Below are 24,437 nucleotides of genomic sequence, written 5' to 3' on the forward strand. Positions count from 1 at the left end.
CTCTCCCATCGGCATAGAATAGCTACATCAGACAAATTCCTCTGAGGTTGTAAAGTGATGAGCAACCAGTGTGGGAGGGAAGCTAGATTGGAAGTTAGATCTCAAACTTAAGTATATAATGATCAATACCACAAACAACTATAATGTACGCTATCTGTGCATGCATTTGTAGATAAGTATAGATTTTTGTTGTTTTGTTGCTCAGGCAATCAACCAATTTGTGAGCTTTCCTTTGCTATACCTGGCCCCTAATGGTCTGTCCAATAGGATCCTCGAGTTTTCCTGTAATGCAAACTTTTAATATTACACAAAGACCAGACAGTGAGAAATGATGAAAACAAGTGAGCTCGTATCTGAGATATTTGATTTCTAAAACTGGAGATTGAGGCCTGCAAGTGTGCATTTTATATTTGGTGGAAACTACAGGTTCAAGGACAATTTCAGGCTGCTCCCAGAGCAGTGGGGATATCTGACCCATTGCTGAACTGACAGTGAAGATGTAGTCCAGGGGTTGGCAACCTTTCAGAAGTGCTGTGCTGAGTCTTCATTTATTCACTCTGATTTAAGGTTTCGTGTGCCAGTAATACATTTTAATGTTTTTAGGAGGTCTCTTTCTATAAGTCTGTAATATATAACTAAACTATTGTTGTATGTAAAGTAAATAAGGTTTTTAAAATGTTTAAGAAGCTTCATTTAAAATTAAATTAAAAAGCGGAGCCCCCCAGATCAGTGGCCAGGACCCACGCAGTGTGAGTGCCACTGAAAATCAGCTCGCATGCCACCTTTGGCATGTGTGCCATAGGTTGCCTACCCCGATATAGTCTCCTTTGAGTGCATGTGCAGAACTCTCATTAGCACTGTGCATGAAAGAAAGACTACGTCTTTATTAGGTTAACCCCTACCATGCATCTATTACAGATATTGACATCTGCTTCAGGGCAAATTGATCACTTTGACCTTCTGATCTGAGGAAATTTGTTTCAGCACAGCCACAGTTATGAGAAAGGGGTTAAATTACATAGAAATGGAAAGAAGTATTTCAGAATGGAAGGGTTGGCAATGGATGCTGGGACAGGGAACAATGAGGCTTAAGATTTAATGTTAAAAAGAGGACAGGCTGAATTTCTTTGCTATTTAGTCATTGGAGCTCTGCCCATGTTTCAAAATGTCAAAAAACTTTGCAGTCTTGGCTTAATAAATTAATCAGCTGATTAAACGCACAAAACAAAGAAAAGACACTAAGCTAGTTTAGGCCTGATCCAGCAGAACCTTATTCAAGCAAGCGGTCTCACTGAAGTCAGCGAGGCCACTTGTGTGAGTAAAGCTTGGAGGACGGAACCTTTTCCACTTAGCTAATCTGTTTAAGTATTTATACTATATTTATCACCATGGTAGTTTTAAGAACTAGCATGGCACATTGATTGCAATGGGAAAAGCCACCAGCTCCATTACCACACCTCATTACTTGCTCAATGCACCATTCTGCATACACTTCGTTGTAAACTACACTCAAAGGATGTTTTGCAGAGTGGTTCATATCACATGCCCTAACTTTTCCAATTCCATTTCAGGTGGATATGTTGCTAATAGTCTAGCAATCATGATGGATGCACTTCATATGCTAACCGACCTCAGTGGGATTCTTTTGACTCTGCTTGCTTTGTGGCTGTCTGCAAAATCTCCCACAAAAAAGTTCACCTTTGGATTTCACCGCTTAGGTACGTAGCTGCCAGACTTTACTGTTATAGCAGTGTTGTAAATGATAACTATGAGGAAAGTTTGACTACAGAGCTGTAGTGTAGAGCATTAAATAACTATCAGAAATGATGTTATGTAAATCTAAAAATAGTTTTACACAAAAGGCCCTTTACAACGCTCTGTCCATAGCAGGCAGCGGAGAGCTGGCTATGCTGGTTTTATGACACCCGGGAATTTCCCTAGGCAGAGTGGCACAGAAGTGACAGACGGGAGCCCATGATGTGACCTGGTCCCCCCAGCCCAAGGTTGTGTTACATTGGTAGCCCTTCCTGGGAGAGGTTCCACTGCTCCTACCTGTGCTGTAGCTATTTGTAGGTTCAAATAGGAGACTATGTTGTCTTTGGCTGTCAGACCCTCATCTTTCTTGAGAACTAACATCACTGAAAAGTTTAATAAAATACACTAAGTGGCAGGCATGTCTTTTTTTCCCCCCTTTCTTTGTTACTTCGCTGTGCATTCAGATAAGTGATGTGGAGAAGGCTCTATTTCTGTTGGTAGTATCTTTTTAATAACTGTGCATTAGAATCCTATTTAGGAAACTCATGTCACAATGATTATTTCATGTTAAATTATGTAGGAAAAGCACAGCCTTTTCCCTGCAAATAACTCAGCATAGTGACTCATCACCACCTGAATAAGAATCTTCCAGTCAAAAGACTTGTCTATAGAGATTATGTTAAACATATGTGGCTACAGAAATATCAGCACTGATGTATAAAGCCTTCAGTTAGGTCTTCACTGCGAAGAATGTGTTCTTAACATGGGGTAGCTACCCCCAGTTAGCTGACTTGGTAAAGTTGCAAAGACAAGGCAATTTTTAACTTGGGTGAGCAGCTCCGGTTAAAGCCTGTAGGGGAGCCTAGAGTTGAATTTGAGATGCTAACACAAGTTAAAAGTCAAGTTATGATGTCTTGGCTGCTATTTGAATCTGGGCTAGCTAACCCAGTTTAAGAATGCTTTCCCCTCCCGCCCCCAGTGACCTTGGTGGAGATACACTGCGCTTGCAGGGATGCTATTAATTCCAGATTGAAACTCTGAGTAGACTAAGGCCTGGTCTACACTGTGGGGGGAGCGGAAAGGGGAATCAATCTAAGTTACGCAACTTCAGGTATGTGAATAACATAGCTTAGATCTTAGTACTTAAATCTACTTACCGTGGTGTCTTCACTGCGGTAAGTTGATGGCTGATGCTCTCCTGTCAATTCTGCCTGCACCTCTTGCCCTGGTGGAGTCCCGAAGTCGATGGGAGAGCGCTCAATTTATCGCGTCTAGACTAGATGCAATAAATCGATCCTCGCTGGATTGATTGCTGCCCATTGATCCAGAAGGTAATGTAGACAAGCCCTAAGGCCTGAAAGGATTAAAGGAAAATCCAGAAGGATTTAACATCACTTCTCTTTTAAGCCCAGCCTGGTTTCCATGGAGCTTGATTGCAAAACCCTGTTTACTTCAGTGGGAACAGAACCTGTGTGGAAATGGAATCTGGCAAATTCAGAGTTAAGTTTTTCATGCTTGACTTAGCTCTTAGAAATGAAAGTTTATTTGGCTTTCTGTCAAGTAGGTTCTGATGAGTGGGTGATTTTACAGATTGTATTCTAAATGCTGCTTGTTGCTCCCAGGATATGGGCCTTGCCTAAAGAATCTAACGAGGGTAGGACAGGAAATTTCTCCTACAAGCCAGTGACAAGGCTTAGAGTGGATGTGCAGCCACTCCATTGGCTATAGCAATAGTGGCTGTCTAAGCAACTTGGACCCCTGTGCACCCCTCAGTTTTGAAAGATTAAGTTTAAGATGACAAAGTCTGTTGAGCCAAATAGACTACTCCTCTGGCCAACCACAACCTCTATCATTATATCAATGTTATCTGTATTGCAGAAGCACCTGGAGGAACCCCATGTGCTCAGTGTGGTACATACACACAATGTGGTAACAGGCAATCACTGTCCCCAGGTGCTTACAATCGGTGGGCCAGACTTACTTATGCTGAGTAGTACTGTGATGGGGCGAAGCTCACCAGCACGGCACCTCCTGCTGGTTGTCCAGGGAATTAGCTCTTTTCCAGTTCCAGAGCACCCTCTGCCAGCTGATTTCTCACCTGCCACTGGCCCCCCATGTCCCTCCCACACCCCGGTGCCCTTTGCCCAGGGGTTCTGCCCACTGCAGCAACCCACAGTCTGGGGCTTCCCACCCAGGGGAACCCCCAACCCCCACCTTGCCTCAGTGACTACTGCAAGTCATCATCTAGCCCCCACTCACTAGGGTGGACTGCAGTCTGTAAACCACTCATCATTGGCAAGGGGAGGTTAGACCCTTGTGGGCCCTTAACTCAGCCTGTGGCTTAGCTAGGCTGGAGCACCCCAGCTCCCTCTGCTCTTCCTGAGCACTACTCCACCCTGAGTACCCTCCTCAGCTTCCCAGGTAGCCAGGTCCTTCTCTCTCAAGAGGCTAGAGAGAGAACGTGTGTCAGTCTCTGGCCCTCAGCCCTCTTATAGGGCCAGCTGTGGCCTGATTGGGGCATGGCCCCAACTGTTGCTGCTTCCTCCAATCAGCCTAGCATTTCTTGGCAACAGCCCTCTCCAGGGCTGCTTTAATCCCTTCAGGGCCGGAGCAGGGTAACCACCCCGCTACAGGTACCTTACTTCATGAATAGTCCTATTGACTTCAAAGGGGTTCCTTTGGAAAATAAGGCACCACTCACTGTGAGTGATAGTCACCACAGTCTAGCCCAAAATATACGAGATACACAAAAAGAGTGTGAGAAAGGAAGTGTTGACCTGTTTTACAGAGGAGGATGTGATACACAGAGAGATTAAATGACTTGCTCAAGATCATACAGGAAGTCTGTGGCAGAGCTGGGTCTCAGTCCAGTGTAGTCTTGCCAGGTGTCTGTTTTTTGACCGGAACGCCTGGTCAAAAAGGGACCCTAGCTGCTCTGATCAGCACTGCTGACCAGGTCACTAAAAGTCCAGTTGGTGGCACAGCGGCGTTACGGCAGGCTCACTGCCTGCCCTGTCTCCATGCAGGTCCCAGAAGCAGCCAGCACATCTGGCTCTTAGGCTTGGGGGCAGCCATAGGGACTCCACGTGCTGCCCTTGCCCCGAGCGCTGGCTCCAGAGCTTCCATTCACAGAGAATTGCGCCAGTGGGAGCTGTGGGGATGGCGCCTGTGGGGGTGGGTAGCACACAGAGCCCACTGGCTCCTCTGCCTAGGAGATGGACATGCTGGTCACTTCTGGGAGCTGCCTGAGGTAAGTGCTGCCTGGCCAGAGCCCACACCCCAACCCCCCTACCCCAGCTCTGAGCCCCTTCCTACACCCAAACTCCCTCCCAGAGCCCACTCCCCGAGCCCCATCCCACACCCCAACCCCCTACCCCAGCCCTGAGCCCCTTCCTGCACCCAAACTCCCTCCTGAAGCTTGCACCCCACACCTCCTACACCAGCCTGGAGCCCCCTCACACCCCAAACACCTCATCCCCGGCCCCATCCCAGAGCCACAACCCCAGCCGAAGCCTGCACCCACCCCCTGCCCCAGCCCTGAGCCCCCTCCTTCACCCTGAACCCCTCATTTCTAGCCCCACACCAGAGCCCACACCCCCAACTGGAGTCCTCACCCTCACCCCCTGCCCCAGCCCTTTGAAAGTGAGAAAGGGTGGGGGGAGAGTGGGGAAGGGGCCTCAGAGAAAGGGCAGGGGTGGGGTCTCTAGGAAGTGGTGGGGCAGGGGCTGGGGCAAGAGTGTTCAGTTTTGTCCAATTAGAAAGTTGGCAACCTAGTCCAGTGCCTTAACCACAATACTATCTTTCCTCTCTACTCCATGCTACTGGGGAGAGAAGCATCACAGAGAACTCTCCTGTATGCATGGGTTTTCCTATACAACCCTTATTTCCCTGTGCAGCAGCAGTTCTGCTGTGTTGAGGACCTTCCAGGATCACAAAGGGGAAAGGAGACAATATTTGCATTAGTATGTGCTACGTAGTCTTGAGTTCTAATTCTGACTCTGATATTCTTTCTGTGGTCTTGAGCAAATGACTTAACCTCTCCCTATTTTAGGCATCTGTAAAGTATAAGAATTATTTACCAACCTCAGGTGTTGGGAGGATTAATTAGTTCATGGTTGTATATAACTATGAAGATGATTAGTGCTTTTTATGTTGTAACTGAATTAATAATGTATGATTGCAGGTCTTAAAATGTTTACAATTCAACAGGAACTTTTTATGCTTTATGAAATATCAGGCTTTACTATTTCTACTTTACTGTGTTTTAAAATACATGCTTTTACAGTGAATTCCAAAGTTTATTTTAGCTCAGTACTTACATAATGTAATGAAGTTTACAATTCATATTTCAGATTTTATAGTAGTAGGTAGCAGATTCATTAGCTTCATCACCTAACCCTACAACCCTATGGCATTAATTAGTCACTCAAGCAATACTGCGTAATATGATACAGTAGCAAGGCTCATTGGGGCTCTAACAAGAGAGGGTTTGCCAGCATTTCCATTAGAATCATTTCTTTCACGAGTTTTTAATTTTGTTGTATGAGTTACCTTTACACTGAAACATGACCTTCCAGGTTTGCCCCAGAGCATTTTTTGGGCAATATGAGTACACACAGAAGTCTCTTGGGTACTGTTTTGAGTTATGAAGCCTCATTAAAAATTTTTTTGAGAGGTTTTTGTACGCATTTAGAGCTCAAAAATGAATATGCATATAGAAATGAAGTGGCCTGAGACCAAGCTAAGACAAGAATGAAGGGTCAGAGAAGTTCATTTAAAAAAATGGAAAGTTATTTTTTTTTTTAACCATTTTCTTGAAAATATTTGACAATCTTGGAAACTTTCACTGAGATTGCTCTGGGCTCAGCAGACGACTTGCATCTCACTGGGTTTTTTTTACACTAGCAACAAATATTTGAGAGTTTATGTAGCGGAAGAACAATTGTGGCTCAGGGATTTTTTCACAGCTTTTCCATAGGATCTTAGTTGGCTCTAACTCAATTATTCTACTTTCAACTTATGTGATGCTTCTCATTCAAGGATTTCAAAGTACTTTACAAACATTAAGTCAAGGAACCTCACAGTACCTCTGTGAGCGATCTAAGTATAGTTTTCATTTTACTGCTGGGAGCATGTAAGAGGTTAACATATACAGTTCAAAGATTTACTTGCTTAATCTGAGGCACCCAAGTTTGATCATTCTGTCCTAAGTGCCCAGTGCCACACAAATTAGTTGTAGAGCTGGTAATGGAACAAGAGTTTCCCCAACTCTTCATGACACATTCTCCTAAAAAAGTCTTATACACTAAGAACCTTGTTATCAAATAATTTAACCCCACCATTAGTCTAAATTTCAGGAAAGATATTATATAGGGAGACCAGCGAATAATAAAAATTCAGCAAAGGAGAGTGAGCTTCATGGATTCTGGTACAGAATAGGAATGACCCTTTTAAAAAAAGCTGAGAATATGCATTAAAGCTATCTCATGGCTTCTTAAACTGATGCACTCTGCACTTATTTTTTAGGTTACCTATATAGATATTAACATTGGCAACATTACAAATACAAGTAACAGTATATCTATAACTCCAGCTTTTGGAACTCTGAATTTTCAATACTTGAGAGAGCATTTTCATTTGTAAAAGGATTCTAGCAGCATTAGCACATTAGCACTATTGATTATCTGTTCGCATTTCAGAGGAAATTAGCGCTGCTGTCACCTATTCCAGTGCTATTTAAATGCAGAATGTATTTTGTGTCCTAGGCTTAATTCCCTTTGCAGCGATGAAAAGGAAGTGGATAAAGTCTAACTCCTAGAATGGTTAGAAAAATGGGGATGAAATATGGACAGAACATGCAAGTTTGGAATGGGTTACACCTTTAAAACCAAAAGTACTTCAGTTTAACCTTGATTTAAGTGGAGATGTCCCCTTTCAGCTAACTGATTTAACCATAGATAGAGAATTTGGCAGCTCTCCATTGCTGGTGAGATTATGTCAATAGCTACAGAATTGATTGATCCATTTAGACAGTGCTTGGTTAATTTAAGGAGAAATGAAGGATTGAAGCCAGACCAAATTTACACTGCCAGCAAGAAAGGGATCTCAGTATAATTTATTGCCAGGAAAGGCACTGGTTTCAGGCAGCTACAGAGAAAATTGCTTTGCATTAAAAAAAATAAGTACCCTGCTGGTGTATGGTAATGGAATGTGATTCATATGCCAACATTTCACATGACTGACGAATCTATGAAACTATGCTGTTTTAAGGACATCAACATGAATAATTTGTTTCATAAAGAACTCCTGAATTTGCATGGATAACTCCAGGGTTTTTTAAGATGAGTATCTTTCTGAAATCATCTGAGATCATGATGGCTGCCTCTCTGAGCCTGGCTGGAGCTTTATAATATTGATTCTTATCCAGGCAGTGATAATCTGAACAGCTGAGTGTGTTGGTGTGAGTTTCTTCCTGCCAACCTGATTTTAAAATTCAGCCTATGGACCAAGTGATTCTGGTGACATCAAAAGCTCTTTCAGAAGACACTTCTTACTATTGTGTTGAATGAGTAAAATGAAGACAATTCCTTGATAGAAACAATACATTCTGCAGCCATCAAAGAAACATTGTACATGCTGACAGATCTAAGACATGGGGAGAACTGAGGCAGCTGTTAAATGCCAACATAGAACAACACTGTTGAAGTATATTATGTATCTGAAGATAGAATTTTGCCTCAGCTGTGAAAGAATTCATAGCAACATGGGTGGAACACAAAGAAATAACAGCTACACTTCTGCATCTCGAAGAACAAATGAATATCAACTCTGATCTTTGAGGCATTGATACAGAAAGATAGAGGCTCTGGTAATTAACTGACAATGAGATTTTATCAGCAGTCCTGAATGACATTTTTAATTATTACAAATAATAATGATACAAATAATGCATACAGTCCTGCAGATTGTTTTGCATTATAGGCTGGTCTCATGGCACCATCTCAAGATTTTCCCAACACTACCCATTATAAGACCCTGATTTCAGTTACTTATGGAACTTTGCCAGACTTGACCAGTTTTCCATGCCAGCGATCTGCCTCAGGCTGAATATTTTGCAGTAAATAAAGTCTGTGTCCATACACTGAACAATGGGGAGAAAACAAAATACTGAATAGCTGATTATTAAGTGAACACCATCCATCCTGTGGACTGAATTACGCAGGGGTCCTGTGGGGAAAAAAATAGCATATGATCATGTCATTAAAGATTGTACAGGCAACCTTAATTCCCCAACTTCTGAGTGGTTGACTTTGCAACCTTAATAATGTTCGTTTAACATAGTTGTTTTGTGTGTAATATTAAGCTATCTTTACTGACAGTCCAAACTCCTTGAGCAGGTCATAACATTAGAAATGAAAAGGAAGAGGACAAAATTATAACAAAATTCCAAGGAACTGTGAAGCAGTGGATTGCTTCCAATAATATGTAACCGGGCTAGAGTTAAATTGTCCATCTCCCCCACAGTTTCCACCAATTTTAAAGAAACAGTTTAACTTTGCTGTAAAAACTGTTTTGCTAATATGGTTGTGCAAACCTGTGTGGAATGTTCAGCTGTTGTTGAGACCAAGCAATTATGTTAACAGCAAACGTATTTTAATAACAATTTTTAAATCCTGTTTCCTAATATGGGAAAAATTGTCATACAGATGGTGCCAAAGTAACGAAGGTTGTTTACAGTTTCTGTTATTAGGGAATCAGGAGGAACAAAAAAAACAAAAACAAAACAACAACAAAAGAATGTAAAAAACAAGCTTCTCTCATTGAGTTCTTCATGCTATAGTTACAGTAACATGTAGATATTCTAAGAACTGCCTATGTGGATCTTATAAAATGCACATTCTAAGATAATCAGCTCTGTTTTTTTATAGGCTAGTTGAATTACAGTACCTGCACACTAATTGCTCCTCCTCCGTGGAATTCCCCAGGCAGTTACATGAGTGAGTTTCCTCTGCGCAAGGACTCTGTGTAGGAGCATGCAGACATCCTATGTGGCAGAATGCCGAGAGGACTCCTCCATTGGATAGATCCTTCCATCCTCTTCCCTTCCTGGGAAAGAGAGGTGCATCAGGACCCACTGAAGCAGTCACTGTGGAGTGGCTGCAGACACACTTCATAGCTTCAGTGTGCAAGGAGATTTTTCTCTCTACATCCATCCAGTGCCTAGCTACTTGGGCTGGCTATTTCAGCTATAGTATGGTCGTCCTCCAATATGGTTAAACAGTTAGGTCTTACAATTTAGGCCATGTCTACATCTAAAATTTTGCAGCGCTGGTTGTTACAGCTGTATTAGTACAGCTGTATAGGGCCAGCGCTGCAGAGTGGCCACACTTACAGCAACCAGCGCTGCAAGTGGTGTTAGATGTGGCCACACTGCAGCGCTGTTGGGCGGCTTCAAGGGGGGTTCGGGGAACGCGAGAGCAAACCGGGAAAGGAGACCAGCTTCGCCGCGGTTTGCTCTCACGTTCCCCGAACCCCCCTGCAAACCGCAGGGAAGGAGACCTGCTTGCACGGGGGTTCGGGGAACGAGAGAGCAAACCGGGAAAGGAGACCAGCTTCGCCGCGGTTTGCTCTCGCGTTCCCGGAACCACCCAGCAAACCTCAGGGAAGGAGACCTGCTTGCTCGGGGTTCGGGGAACGAGAGAGCAAACCGGGAAAGGAGACCAGTTTCGCTGCGGTTTGCTCTCGCGTTCCCCGAACCACCCTGCAAACCTCAGGGAAGGAGACCTGCTTGCTCGGGGTTCGGGGAACGAGAGAGCAAACCGGGAAAGGAGACCAGCTTCGCCGCGGTTTGCTCTCGCGTTCCCGGAACCACCCAGCAAACCTCAGGGAAGGAGACCTGCTTGCTCGGGGTTCGGGGAACGCGAGAGCAAGCCGGGGAAGGAGACCAGCTTCGCTGCGGTTTGCTCTCGCGTTCCCCGAACCCCCCTGCAAACCGCAGGGAAGGAGACCTGCTTGCTCGGGGGTTCGGGGAACGAGAGAGCAAACCGGGAAAGGAGACCAGCTTCGCCGCGGTTTGCTCTCGCGTTCCCGGAACCACCCAGCAAACCTCAGGGAAGGAGACCTGCTTGCTCGGGGTTCGGGGAACGAGAGAGCAAACCGGGAAAGGAGACCAGCTTCGCTGCGGTTTGCTCTCGCGTTCCCCGAACCCCGCTGCAAACCGCAGGGAAGGAGACCTGCTTGCTCGGGGGTTCGGGGAACGAGAGAGCAAACCGGGAAAGGAGACCAGCTTCGCCACGGTTTGCTCTCGCGTTCCCCGAACCACCCTGCAAACCGCAGGGAAGGAGACCTGCTTGCTCGGGGTTCGGGGAACGCGAGAGCAAGCCGGGGAAGGAGACCAGCTTGATTACCAGAGGCTTCCTCAGGTATGCTGGGATACCTGCTTATTCCACGGAGGTCAAGAAAAGCGCTGGTAAGTGTCTATACTTGATTACCAGCGCTGGATCACCAGCGCTGGATCCTCTACACCCGAGACAAAACGGGAGTACGGGCAGCGCTGCAAACAGGGAGTTGCAGCGCTGGTGGTGCCCTGCAGATGTGTACACCTCCTAAGTTGCAGCGCTGTAACTCCCTCACCAGCGCTGCAACTTTGTGATGTAGACAAGCCCTTAGCCAGGAAAGAACTGTGTCCCTAAATTATGCTACAGCCGTCAACAGCTTTTGATTCCTTCCTCCCTAGTCCCCATCAAGGCCCTATGCGCCAAGCCCTGCTGCTCACACTCAGTATTTGGGATGTGAACTTGCATACAACAGAAATCTCTAAATCCCCAAACCCTAAGGAATGGGCCTTTCAGTAACTTATATATATTAGAGAAAATTTATTTTAAAAGTTTGAAGAGCTACTTCAAATCTTGCATGATTGTCATCCTTGTTGTGTAGGATTGGGGCCTGATGCTCCACTTTCTTGCATCTTGTGTGTCATTAACACCTTTGTAAAGCGGCTGTGTACTGTCACCAGATCAGAATGGTAGTGTTTTACACCCACTTTGTACAGGCATAATCATTACAAAAGGTGCCAGGCACAGCAGAATCAGGCCCTTTGATTCCTATGTTTTTTATTTTCTTTTGATTTAGAATAAATGAAAAGCATCATATACAAACTCTGTAGGCCCTGCCAGTTATTTAAAATTACAATACCAAAATGCAATACAATCAAGGTTAACAATACTCTTATCTCTCTGAAAAGCAGAGATTCGTTAGCCATTAGGTAACAGCATATTATAGCAAATACAGCAGATTCGTTTAACACTTTATAACAACAAGACCGTACAATAAATCATATATACACACACCTCTCAAGAGTTTTGCTCCCAGTATGTATTCTGATTTTGTACTGTGTGGTGCAGTGATTATGATCTTATTTTGTCTTTGTCTCCATCTAAAGCACAAAACTGTGCATATAGAAATCTTTAAAACTATACGGCACCAATTAATAGTTCATGCAAAATATTCAGGTTGATATAGTGTACATTAAAAATGTAACTGTGTCTAGTTTACAAAAAGATCAGTTTTATGGTTTCAAAGCTCCTAGCTTTGGCCACATTGGATCAGGCCTTAATCTGCAACTGCATTAGGCACAGCTTCCAGTTAGCTTAGGAATCTCCTGAACCCACCTAGAATTTTTGACCTAAACAGAGGAAATATATTTCCAGCAACAAAGCTGACATGAGAGTGTATTACCTGATTAGCACAAATTGTTCTGTTCGCTGACTGTATCTTCTGAATTTGACTTGATTCACAACATATTTTGAGGCATGAGAATCTGCTGAAAATCAATTATTGCCTGGTAAGAAACGACAAATGAAATTTTGAATAGGATATAGTAGATCTATAAGTCACTCTTGTAATGTTGTTCTCTTTTTGTTTGCAGAGGTGTTGTCAGCCCTTGTTAGTGTATTGCTGGTATATATCCTAATGGTGGTGTTCTTATATGAAGCTGTTCAAAGAACTATCCATATGGACTATGAAATTAATGGAGATATAATGCTCATTACAGCGGCTGTTGGCGTTGCAGTAAACTTGATGTAAGCTTTGTTTCCCTACATTGATATTCCTTGTATACATTTACAAAATACAACATAGCGATGAATTCATTCATTCTGTAATATTTATTTTTATTGAATCAGTCTCAATCACTTGGGAATTGTATTTGCACGCTAGCGTGGTTTGTTGGGTCTCTTCATGCTGTCAAATGAGACATGCAGTAGTAATGAATGTAATATTTTTCTCCATCCTTTGGTCAAAGTATTTATAAATCGCTTCACTCTTCTTCCCTTTTTTTTTTTTCATTTTCAGAATGGGATTTCTACTGAATCAGTCAGGTCACCTTCATTCCCATTCACACTCCCAAGTACCTGCATCAAACACTCCTAACACAGCTCACGGGCATAGCCAGGGACACAGCAGCCTTGCAGTGAGAGCAGCATTTGTACATGCCCTGGGGGACTTGGTACAGAGTATTGGTGTGCTTGTAGCTGCATACATCATACGTTTCAAGGTAGGACGTTGCTAGTCTTTTGTGACTGTGGACATTTCTTATGTTAACTCTTATACTAGATTAAAGGACCTTTTTTTTTTATACGATACAGAAATATTCAATGTTAGTTGTTTTTTAGTAATATAAATCCATCCAAAATGAGTAAAGATTAGACCGCTACCATGCACCTATTTTCTAAATATTCTTCAACAGAATATAAAATGAGAGGTAAAAGTGGCTGAATCTGACTGGACCAAGTCTTTTTTGAATCTTTACAAGAAACCTATTTCCTTACAAACTCTTAATCTGTACCTTGCAGCCAGAATACAAGATTGCTGACCCTATATGTACTTACATATTCTCAATACTTGTGGTTTTTACAACAGTCCGAATCATACGGGACACAGGAGTTATTATACTGGAAGGTAAGATCTATATGAATTCTGTGATACTCTTATTTAATTTTACATGTCAGCTAGCAGTGAAAGTTACATTTTGTGGTAATGGCTAATTCTTTGTTATTTCTCTGTTGTACAAAATGTTCACTAAGTATATTTAAATCATATTGAATAAGTGATCACAGACATCATGGTCCAGATTCTTGGATGGGTTACAACCATTTACTTGGCACCACAAGCAGAATCTGGCCACAGAGCCAACTTATCCAGCCATCAGAGGATTGCCCCAGTGTAGGGGGATTATTAGTGTCATAATGGCCCCTATGCCTTCCCTGCTGCTATATAAGGGGCATGGCTGTGGCTTCCTTTTGCCCCACTTTTGTTTCAGCCATTGGGGTCACTGGGAGCTGGTATAACTTAGAGCAATCTTCAGGCTACTTTAACTTATGCCAAATTGCTAGGTGCCTGCCTGGCACACAGCTTGCCCAGAATTTGGAAGGCAAAAGTGAAATTTACAGCATCTATTCATGCTCCCTCCTCCAGCCCCAATCCTGTACTATATGATTCTCTGCCATAGCCAAGCATCTGACTCCACATTTTACTTTAACTTGAAAATTAAATGCTTACAAAACACAGAGACAAACCTGGATCAAAAATCTGTACACACAGGCTGTATCTACACTAACCCTTTCCCCCCCTCAAATTTCCCACCATGGTTATTGCACCATTGGTGCAGTTCTACTGGTGGTAGCAACAATGGAAGCACAAGTGTAGATCGGTCATTGCTTTTTAACTATTATGTCTTCTTAGCCTGTTCGGAGCAGATCTAGACAACATGATGGTTAAAATGCCAGCAGCCTCCAGTGCATTGTTTTAACTAGCGGTCCGACTGTTACCACCCCTAGTGGAAATGCAACTGTGGTATCTATGAGGGAAATATTAGGGAGAAAGGGCTAATGCAAACATGGCCGTAAAGTTGCTGGGTATCTAACACTGTGCTTTGTTGAATTATGGTTCAAGTCAAAAACTCTGAACAGGGCCCCACCAATCTTGATTGTCAACTGTTTTTTCTTCCTACATAAATAAATAAAATAAAATAAAAGGTTCATCGAGAGGGCAAAAACGGTGAACTGTGCCTACCATTAAGAAGTCTCAATTAGTTGCAGGTTAGTGATGTTGAGATTTAGCCAAAGAAAATAGATAAGACAACTAACGTATATCAGATTTTACATTTGAATTCTAGTTGTTTGCGTAGGCTGCCTGACTGTGATGAATATATGTCTGAATTAACTATATTATTATAAGTGATGAAAGGTTCTTTTTAGATCTCACGTACTTTTGGGAACTTTTTGCACTCCATTTTAGCAACTCCAAAAAGGTAGATATGAATGTGTATTGGTTTGTTCTGTCAGAGACCATTGCTAAACATCAGAGTCTGTGGGGCTGGGTAGGTTTTCAAAATACATTTAAACTAAGCCACACTGTTAAAGTGGGAATATTAAATGTAAAACATATGAGATTACCTAATATTAGCTGCTAGATTCTGTTTTTTAATATAGATACTGGAACAGGGATTGGCAACCCTTGGCACGCAGCCAGTCAGGGTAAGCCCCTGGTAGGCCGGGCCGGTTTGTTTACCTGCTGCGTCCGCAGGTTCGGCCGATCGCGGCTCCCACTGGCCACGGTTCGCCGTTCCAGGCCAATGGGGGCTGCGGGAAGCCGTGGCCAGCAAATCCCTCAGCTGAAGCCCCTTCCTGCAGCCCCCATTGGCCTGGGACGGCGAACTGTGGCCAGTGGGAGCTGCAATCGGCCAATCCTGTGGACGCTGCGGGCAAACAAACTGTCCCGGCCCGCCAGGGGCTTACCCTGATGGGCCGCATGCCAAAAGTTGCCGATCCCTGTACTGGAACAAACTAGTTATTTAAGTTGCGACAAGACCAGTTCCAGAGAGAATTCATATAGGCATCCTGAAGGAACTTAAGAATGAAGTGGCTGCATTGCTAAATATATATAATTAATATCAGCTACTGTACCATAAGACTGAAGGGTAGCTATATTGTACGTATATTTTAGAAAGGTGCTAGGGATGGTTATGGGCATTATTTTAATACTAAGAAGATTATTGGTTGGAAAAATATTAAAATAGCATTAGAAAAATAGAGTTTTAACCATCTACAGTAGATAAACATGGTAGGGGCAAAACTACGTCTTGTATAAAAGAAAATCATGTTTCTCAAACATGGATTTTTTTGAGAGCGTCAAGAAAATAGTGGATTACTTCTACATATTGATGGGTTCTCAATTAATTATAACTCTTGAATTGAAAGTCAGAGCAGTCAATGGAAATAGAACAGTGAAAACATTGCTCAATCCTTGTTATCCTATTTCTAAAAAGAGAGCAGAAATAGAAAAGGTTCAGAGAAGAGGAACAAAAATGAGTGAGATCCATGAAAAAGCTGGTCACACTTTATATTAAGCTTCCATTTATAGTTTATGAAGTATTAATACTTGATTAATAGATGCTTTACTAAATGGTTAAATTGGTTGTTATAATGTCCAACAGATCAAAAGGGTTTTTGTAATCATGTCTTATAATCATCTATAACACCTTCTAATGATGTGCTTAAAGCCATCTATAACATATAGTCCTCATGTCTGTAACATGTAGAGGTGGTTAAATTTCCCCGTGGAAGATGTAGTTTGTCCAAATTGAAAGCTTTCATGAGAAATTGTTCATTCTGGCAAATTTTACACTTTTCTAGTTATGAGAATCATTGAAGAATTTGTTTCAAGTTGACATTTTGAAATGAAGCAATGCTTTTTCTTTCAAAATGTGAATTTGAAATATTTTTTTCATTTCAAAGGGTTAAAGAGAAAAGTTGTCATTTCAAGAGGAAAAATGTTTCAACATGTTGAATCATTTTGATCAAAAATGCCAAAATTTTCATGTTGACATTTCCAGTTTGAAATTTTTGGAATTGTTCATTCTATGTATTTTTTTAAAATATTTCGATTTTCCAATCTGATTCAGAACAGAAACAAAATTTTGAAATGTCGAGACTTTCCATGAGACAAAAATTCCAGTTTCTGACTAGTAACATGTTCATAGAATGTTAGTAATCATTTATTAACCTTTATAAATGATTTATGAATGGAATCTTAATATAAAGTGTGATCAAAAAGCTTCCATAGTAGGTTAAAAAGATTAAGAGTATTTAGAAAGGCTATTAATATGTGGTATGTTGGATGTGTAAATTATTTAGTGACTTGTGTAGGAAGGTCATTTCTAGTTTTTTCCCCCATGACATGATGAAATTAAAAGGCAGCAAATTTCAAAAACTGATAAAAGGAAATATTTTTTATACAACATATAATTAACCTGTGAAACTCACTGTCTCAATAAGATCTTGTGGCAAAGAACACATTAGGATTTTTAAAAAAGGATTAGAAAGTTACATGAATAATATCTGCAGTTACATTAGCTAGAATAAATATTTATAAGTGATATCAATCCTCATGCTTCTAGATGTAATCATCCACCGACTTCTTGGGTTGGGAAGAAACTTTCCCCAGAGGCATATTATTGCATAATTGTCCACCCTGAGGGGGTTTTACACTTTCCTTGGAAGTATCTGGTTCACAGCACTGTCACATGAAGGATTCAGAGAAGGTTGGGACAGTTACGTGGAGAACATGCAGAGTAATGACAGTAAACACAAAAATGAGTTTTGGAAGGGATGTGCTTCAAGATCTAAGCCCACGTCCAGACTAACCCGCGGTATCGGCGGGTTAAAATCGATTGCTCGGGGATCGATATATCGCGTCTAGTCTGGACGCGATGTATCGATCCCCGAGCGCGCTTACATTGATTCCGAAACTCCATCAACCCGAACGGAGTTCCGGAATCGACATGGAGAGCCGCGGACATCGATGCCGCGCCGTCTGGACGGGTGAGTACCTCGATTTTAGAAATTCGACTTCAGCTACGTTATTCACGTAGCTGAAGTTGCGTATCTAAAATCGATTTTAATACCCTAGTCTGGACGTGGCCTAAGCCAGTCTCTAGCTAGCAGGAGGTAGAATGAGACTGTCAGGGGTGACTGACTATTCCATAGATGCCTACTGTGTGGTTTCTTACATTTTCCTCTGAAGCATCTGGTCAAGGCAATTCTTGGAGTCAGGATTCTGGACTGGATGGACTCATGTCTGAGCCAATAGGGCAGTTCCTATGTTACTGGACTCGAAGGATTACTGTCCTGATTCAATGTGGCAATTCCTATGTTCTTTGCCAATAATTTAGATACCACTAGACACTTTAAATGTTACAAGAACTATTTGTTTGTCGTCTTGTGACCTGTCATAATATTTTACTTTGAAAGTCAGTGTGTGTATTAATTGAAACAATTAATTTCCCCTCATTCTTATACTGTAGGGGTTCCAAAGCATTTGAATGTGGACCGCATTAAAGAAGACTTAATGAAGATTGAAGATGTTTATTCAATAGAAGATTTGAATGTTTGGTCTCTCACTGCAGGAAAAACTACTGCCACAGTCCACTTGCAATTAGGTAAGTAACTGCATAGTATACCTACAAGGATAAGCCTTAGCTGCAGAAAGAACGTTGACTCTGTCTTTATGCTTCTGATTAAACTGAGCTGTGATGTACGCATTTTGGGAACAAGGCTTTTAACTATCCTTTGCATAGAAAATGGCTTGCTTATAAATACATAAAACTTCTCTTATCATGGGTATATTATAGAGAACTGTGCAAGAAAACTCACTGCTGGAAAGATCAGGAGCAAATACCATTTGATCAGATTCATAAAAAAGGAAAAAGTTGATGCTTTTGCATAGATTTTTTGCTGTCACAAAAAACCACAGTTTCCCCAGAATAGGCGGTAAAACAACATAAGACCCTTTATATAAAAAAATCAATACAGACCTCTCTAGGGGCTTCATGCTATCCTCCCAAGTCTGATATTGCACCCAGGGAAAAAAATAGTGGGTGCTTAGCATCCACCAGCCATATCTGTTTGGCAGCATCCCCAATTAGCTGATTGGAGGGGCTGCCAAACAGCTGTTTGGTTGCTGGGGGAGGGGTATGGTGGAAGGTGGAGAGCAGCAAGCTGGTGGAGGCCTCGGGGAGGAGGCAGAACAGAGGCAGGAAGAGGCAAAGTAGGGGAGGGGCACAGGGGAGTGGGTGGAGCCTCAGGACAGACCAGGGATGGAGCACCCCCAGGGAAAAGAAAAACTCAATGCCATGGCCTATGTGCAGCACTGTTGTAAGCCTATGACCAGAAATTCAGTGCCTGGCCAGAACAGCTTGATGCTGGTACAGGTTTGCTAGGTTTCGGAGTGGTTGGTAAGACCGTGTGCTGTGCCTGTGTTTTTTCCAATGGTGAGGTTGCAAGTGAAAGTCAACACCAGAGACAGAAGCTACATTTTGTATCTTTGCTGTTCTGTTCTCTCCCCTTTTGTGTGTATTTGTCTTGTTTTGTCTTAGGAAACAGGTTCAGACTTTAACAACAACAGCAAAGACAGCTCCAGCCCATCTCAACTAACTTCTTTTCCTCAAAAAGGACAGTTCTTACCCTCTTTGAAACTCATAGACTCAAGGGTCAGACGGGACCAACATGATCATCTAGTCTGACCTGCTGCACAAAGCAGACCACAGAACCCTACCCATCCACTTCTATAACAAACCCCTAACCTATGTCCGAGTTACTGAAGTCTTCAAATTGTGATTTGAAGACCTCAAGCTGCAGAGAATCCACCAGCAAGTGACCCATGCCCCACGCTGCAGAGGAAAGCGAAAAACCTCCAGGGCCTCTGCCAGTCTGCCCCGGAGGAAAATTCCCTCCCGACCCCAAATATGGTGATCAGCTAAACCCTGAGCATGTGGGCAAGACTCACCAGCCAGCACTCAGGAAAGAATTCTCTGCAGTAACTCAGATCCCATCCCATCCAACATCCCATCACAGACCATAGGGCATACTTATCTGCTGACAATCAAAGATCAGTTGCCAAAATTAAGCTATCCCATCATACCATCCTTTCCATAAACTTATCAAGCTTAGTCTTAAAGCCAGATATGTCTTTTGCCCCCACTACTCCCCTTGGAAGGCTGTTCCAGAACTTCACTCCTCTAATGGTTAGAAACCTTCGTCTAATTTCAAGTCTAAACTTCCTAGTGTCCAGTTTACACCCATTTGTTCTTGTGTCTACATTGGTACTAAGCTTAAATAATTCCTCTCCCCCCCTAATATTAATCCCTCTGATATGTTTATAAAGAGCAAGCATATCCCCCCTCAGCCTTCTTTTGGCTAGGCTAAACAAGCCAAGCTCTTAGTCTCCTTTCATAAGGCAGGTTTTCCATTCCTCGGATCATCCTAGTAGCCCATCTCTGAACCTGTTCCAGTTTGAATTCATCCTTCTTAAACATGGGAGACCAGAACTGCACACAGTATTCCAGATGAGATCTCACCAGTGCCTTATATAACGGTACTAACACCTCCTTATCTTTGCTGGAAATACCTCGCCTGATGCATCCTAAAACCGCAATAGCTTTTTTAACGGCCATATCACATTGGCGGCTCATAGCCATCCTGTGATCAACCAATACTCCTAGGTCCTTCTCCTCCTCTGTTGCTCCAACTGATGTGTCCCCAATGTATATCTAAAATTCTTATTATTAATCCCTAAGTGCATGATCTTGCACTTTTCACTATTAAATTTCATCCTATTACTATTACTCCAGTTTACAAGGTCATCCAGATCTTCCTGTATGATATCTCGGTCCTTCTCTGTGTTAGTAATACCCCCCAGTTTTGTGTTATCCGCAAACTTTATTAGCACATTCCCACTTTTTGTGCCAAGGTCAGTAATAAAAAGGTTAAATAAGATTGGTCCCAAAACTGATCCTTGAGGAACTCCTCTAGTAACCTCCTTCCAGCCTGACAGTTCACCCTTCAGTACGACCCTTTAACCAGTTCCTTATCCACCTTTCTATTTTCATATTGATCCCCATCTTTTCCAATTTAACTAATAATTCCCCATGTGGAACCGTGTCAAATGCCTTACTGAAATCGAGGTAAATTAGATCTACTGCATTTCCTTTGTCTAAATAATCTGTCAACTTCTCAAAGAAGGAGATCAGGTTGGTTTGGCACGATCTACCTTTAGTAAAACCGTGTTGTAACTTGTCCCAATTACCATTGACCTCAATGTCCTTAACTACTTTCTCCTGCAAAATTTTTTCCAAGACCTTACATACTACAGATGTCAAACTAACAGGCCTATAGTTACACGGATCACTTTTTTTCCCTTTCTTAAAGATAGGAACTATATTAGCAATTCTCCAGTCGTATGGTACAACCCCTGAGTTTACCGATTCATTAAAAATTCTTGCTAATGGGCTTGCAATTTCATGTGCCAGTTCCTTTAACATTCTTGGATGAAGATTGTCCGGACCCTCCGATTTTGTCCCATTAAGCTGTTCAAGTTTGGCTTCTACCTCAGATGTGGTAATATCCACCTCCATATCCTCATTCCTGTTTGTCATCCTTCCATTATCCCTAAGCTCCTCATTAGCCTTATTAAAGACTGAGGCAAAGTATTTATTTAGATATTGGGCCATGCCTAGGTTATCCTTAACCTCCATTCCATCCTCAGTGTTTAGCAGTCCCACTTCTTCTTTCTTTGTTTTCTTCTTATTTATATGGCTATAGAACCTTTTACTATTGGTTTTAATTCCCTTTGCAAGCTCCAACTCTACATGGCTTTTAGCCTTTCTCATTTTATCCCTACATGTTCTGACCTCACTAAGGTAGCTTTCCTTGCTAATCCCACCCTTCTTCCACTCCTTGTAGGCTTTCTGCTTTTTCTTAAACACCTCTCTGAGATGCTTGCTCATCCAGCTTGGTCTACAACTCCTGCCTATGGTTTTTTTCCCCCTTTCCTGGGGTGCAGGCTTCTGATAGTTTCTGCAGCTGCAACTTAAAGTAATTCCAGGCCTCTTCCGCATTTAGATCCACAAGTTCTTCAGTCCAATCCACTTCCCTAACTAATTTCCTTAATTCTTTAAAGTTAGCCCTTGAGAAGTCAAAAACCCTAGTCCCAGATCTATTTTTGTTTATCCTTCCATCTAGTTTGTCAGATTTTTGAAGGATGGCATGTATTGATAATTTTCTTCATTTTCCAGTTCCAGGTAGTTCACGTAAATGGGAGGAAGTTCAGTCCAAGGCCAGACACTTGCTGCTGAATACATTTGGAATATATAAATGCTCTGTCCAGCTTCAGAGCTACAAGCACGAAGTAAACAAGACCTGTGCGAGTTGTCAGAGTTCCAGTGCCTAATTTCATACATTTTGGGAACTACTGCCTTATTCTCTATCTTGTAGTCAAAGACTAAAGAGCAATAAATGAAAAACTAACATGATTGAATGGATCCCCTTATGTGTGGAGTTGTACCAGTATTTGATGCCAGAGGGAGAACTGGTACTGCAAAAAGTGCCGGAGGTTCCCTACTGAAAAATGTATTTGCTCTCTCTCGCTCTGACCAATTTATTGTCAGTTTGGTATGATTTTCAGACAAAGATGTTTCCACAATATTGTTTACAGGTTGTGATATGGCTCTGTAGATACCTCATCAATTACACTTCAATATTGTCCTTCGTTAATTGTGTACCCCTAATGTATCTGCGTTCCGAATGGAGCGCAAAGAATTCAGTATTTGACTTAAAAACTTTTTAGAAGTTGATTATGTCAGGGGTCCATAACACTTAAAGATCCCTAAACTGATTATACAGTATTTTTGTAATACAGTTTTTAATATATGATCTTGGAAGATGGTGCATACAGTGCTAGCTAAACCATTTGATAAACTGTCTTCAGAAAATTGCCAAATATAGAATTTACTGCATCCATACCAGAAATGTAGATTTAATGCAGGCATTCAACGGTCCAAATCAAGAGGTCCTTACCCAGGCAAAATTTCCATTGTCTAATTAGAGACTTCAGAACTGGACCCAAAATGTTTTAACTGATCAGTTATCTTTCATGTATTTTAGTATGGTATGTATACCTTAGAAGCACTTATTTATTTAATAGTTTTGACTCTTAAGATGATTTTATTATAAATGAAATTGAACGTGTAAAACATTTTAACTTGATTCAAAGGCCAATTAATTAGCATTCATTCTAATTAGAATTAATAAATGTGCTGTAGGAAACATTTTTCATGATTATTTTGCCTTGTGAAAAGAAAATTATAGAAACTACGCTAACTATGAAGATACTGTCAGATAATCAGACATGCAACATAAATAGATATTCTAACAGGAAAGTAGGGAGGAGAGATTTCATATATGTTCCCCAAACTTAGAATTTTAATAATCTGTTAATTTCGTTTTTGCATTTCCTTTAGAGAAATACATTCGGTGCATGATATATGATGTCCAGGTTCCCATGGAACTGAGTCTCACAGGGTCTCTGTAAATCCTCTGCACTTTGACTTTATAGGGGGCAAATTTAAACTCAGTCTCTCTGATCTGCTTGTGGTTACAGCCACCATGTGTCCTCCTCACTAAAAGCCGGAAGAATATAGACTGCAAAAGCTGAAAAGAAAACCAGAATTTGGCCTCAGATCTCTGTTGTACTTTGCTCTCTATCCAGAACTTTCACTGACATCAATAATAGTTCTGTGCATGTATCAGAAAAGACAACTTTTGCCCTACATTGACAGCTTTGCTATTCAGCTGTAAATACCAAGGCAACCTACTGTTTTGAGACCTGCTACTGTTTCATATTTAATTTCATCAAACTGATTTGTAGTTGCAATTAGGACTAAAACATGGCTAGTTTGCTTTCTCTTGAGATAGGGAATCAGATGATATAATTTCAGAGATACTAATTAACAGCACAGTATTAGTTTGGACAAAGTGCACATAACACTGGCTTATGTTTGTATTTCTTCCAGCAAAGAGGGGGAATGCAACACTACAGTATGCCAGCACCTTCAGCCCAGAGGTAGAGTATCAGTGTCTTTGGGAAGCTAATGCTTCCGTACATACAGTATATCACCAGTAAAGCCATATCACAGTTGATGAAAAATTGTGTATCCTTTCCATATGAACTTTCTGAAAACCAGGTATTTTGCACATACTGGCTATTCAAATAGGATTTTATGAAGTTGCGGTTTACAGTCAATGTAGTTAGAAGTTGGAGTATGATGAACTTGTATTGTATTTGGAGTTTTTTATTGTAATGATATACTATACATTTGTTTAACTGAAAAAAAGCAAAAATCTGTTGCTTTACTGTGGGATTTATTAAATCAGTTATTAAACTACACATTGCTGTCTTAGAAAGTATTTATTCATACTGCTGGCTCTAGCCTATTTCTTTTGATTCCCCTTGCAATTATGTTTTGTAGTATTCCTTACATGAAGTCGTAGGTGAACTCAGATTTGAGGGACTATATTTAGATCACTGGCTCACTTTCTTATACAATGTCATCACCAGTCTTTTGTCTTTCACCATGTAGTGCTTATGCTTTTAAAAACACACACATTAAAGGTGGTTCTGTTAGCCACACTTTTAAGTACCTAGCAAGACCATTCTTGGAACACTGTGTTTGTTTAGTTCTGGGCCTCTTGTCAGCAGAGCAATATAGAAAAAAGTGGAAGGAGCGACAGGGGATGTGGGAATGAGTGACAAGGGATGGATCACTTGATGATTACCTGTTCTGTTCA

The 24,437-nt window shown here is 41.7% G+C and overlaps 1 protein-coding gene across 2 annotated transcripts in view; it reads left to right on the forward strand.

Annotated features, from left to right (window-relative positions):
- The window catches only part of SLC30A4 (solute carrier family 30 member 4), a 33,721-nt gene extending 9,685 nt beyond the window's left edge, over positions 1–24,036 (forward strand). Inside the window, exons 3-8 of one of the 2 annotated variants that reach the window (XM_030577876.1) lie at positions 1,572–1,718; positions 12,683–12,836; positions 13,108–13,309; positions 13,608–13,713; positions 15,012–15,064; positions 18,119–18,238. In XM_030577876.1, the coding sequence (XP_030433736.1) occupies positions 1,572–1,718; positions 12,683–12,836; positions 13,108–13,309; positions 13,608–13,713; positions 15,012–15,064; positions 18,119–18,136 (680 nt within the window). In that variant the 3' untranslated portion in view covers positions 18,137–18,238. Of the gene's footprint in view, positions 1–1,571; positions 1,719–12,682; positions 12,837–13,107; positions 13,310–13,607; positions 13,714–15,011; positions 15,065–18,118; positions 18,254–21,886 lie in introns of those variants that run through there. The other variant, XM_030577875.1, reaches the window with a different exon arrangement.
- Positions 24,037–24,437: the final 401 nt, after the last annotated feature.

Source organism: Gopherus evgoodei, chromosome 10, assembly GCF_007399415.2.
Source record: "Gopherus evgoodei ecotype Sinaloan lineage chromosome 10, rGopEvg1_v1.p, whole genome shotgun sequence".
NCBI lineage: Eukaryota > Metazoa > Chordata > Testudines > Testudinidae > Gopherus > Gopherus evgoodei.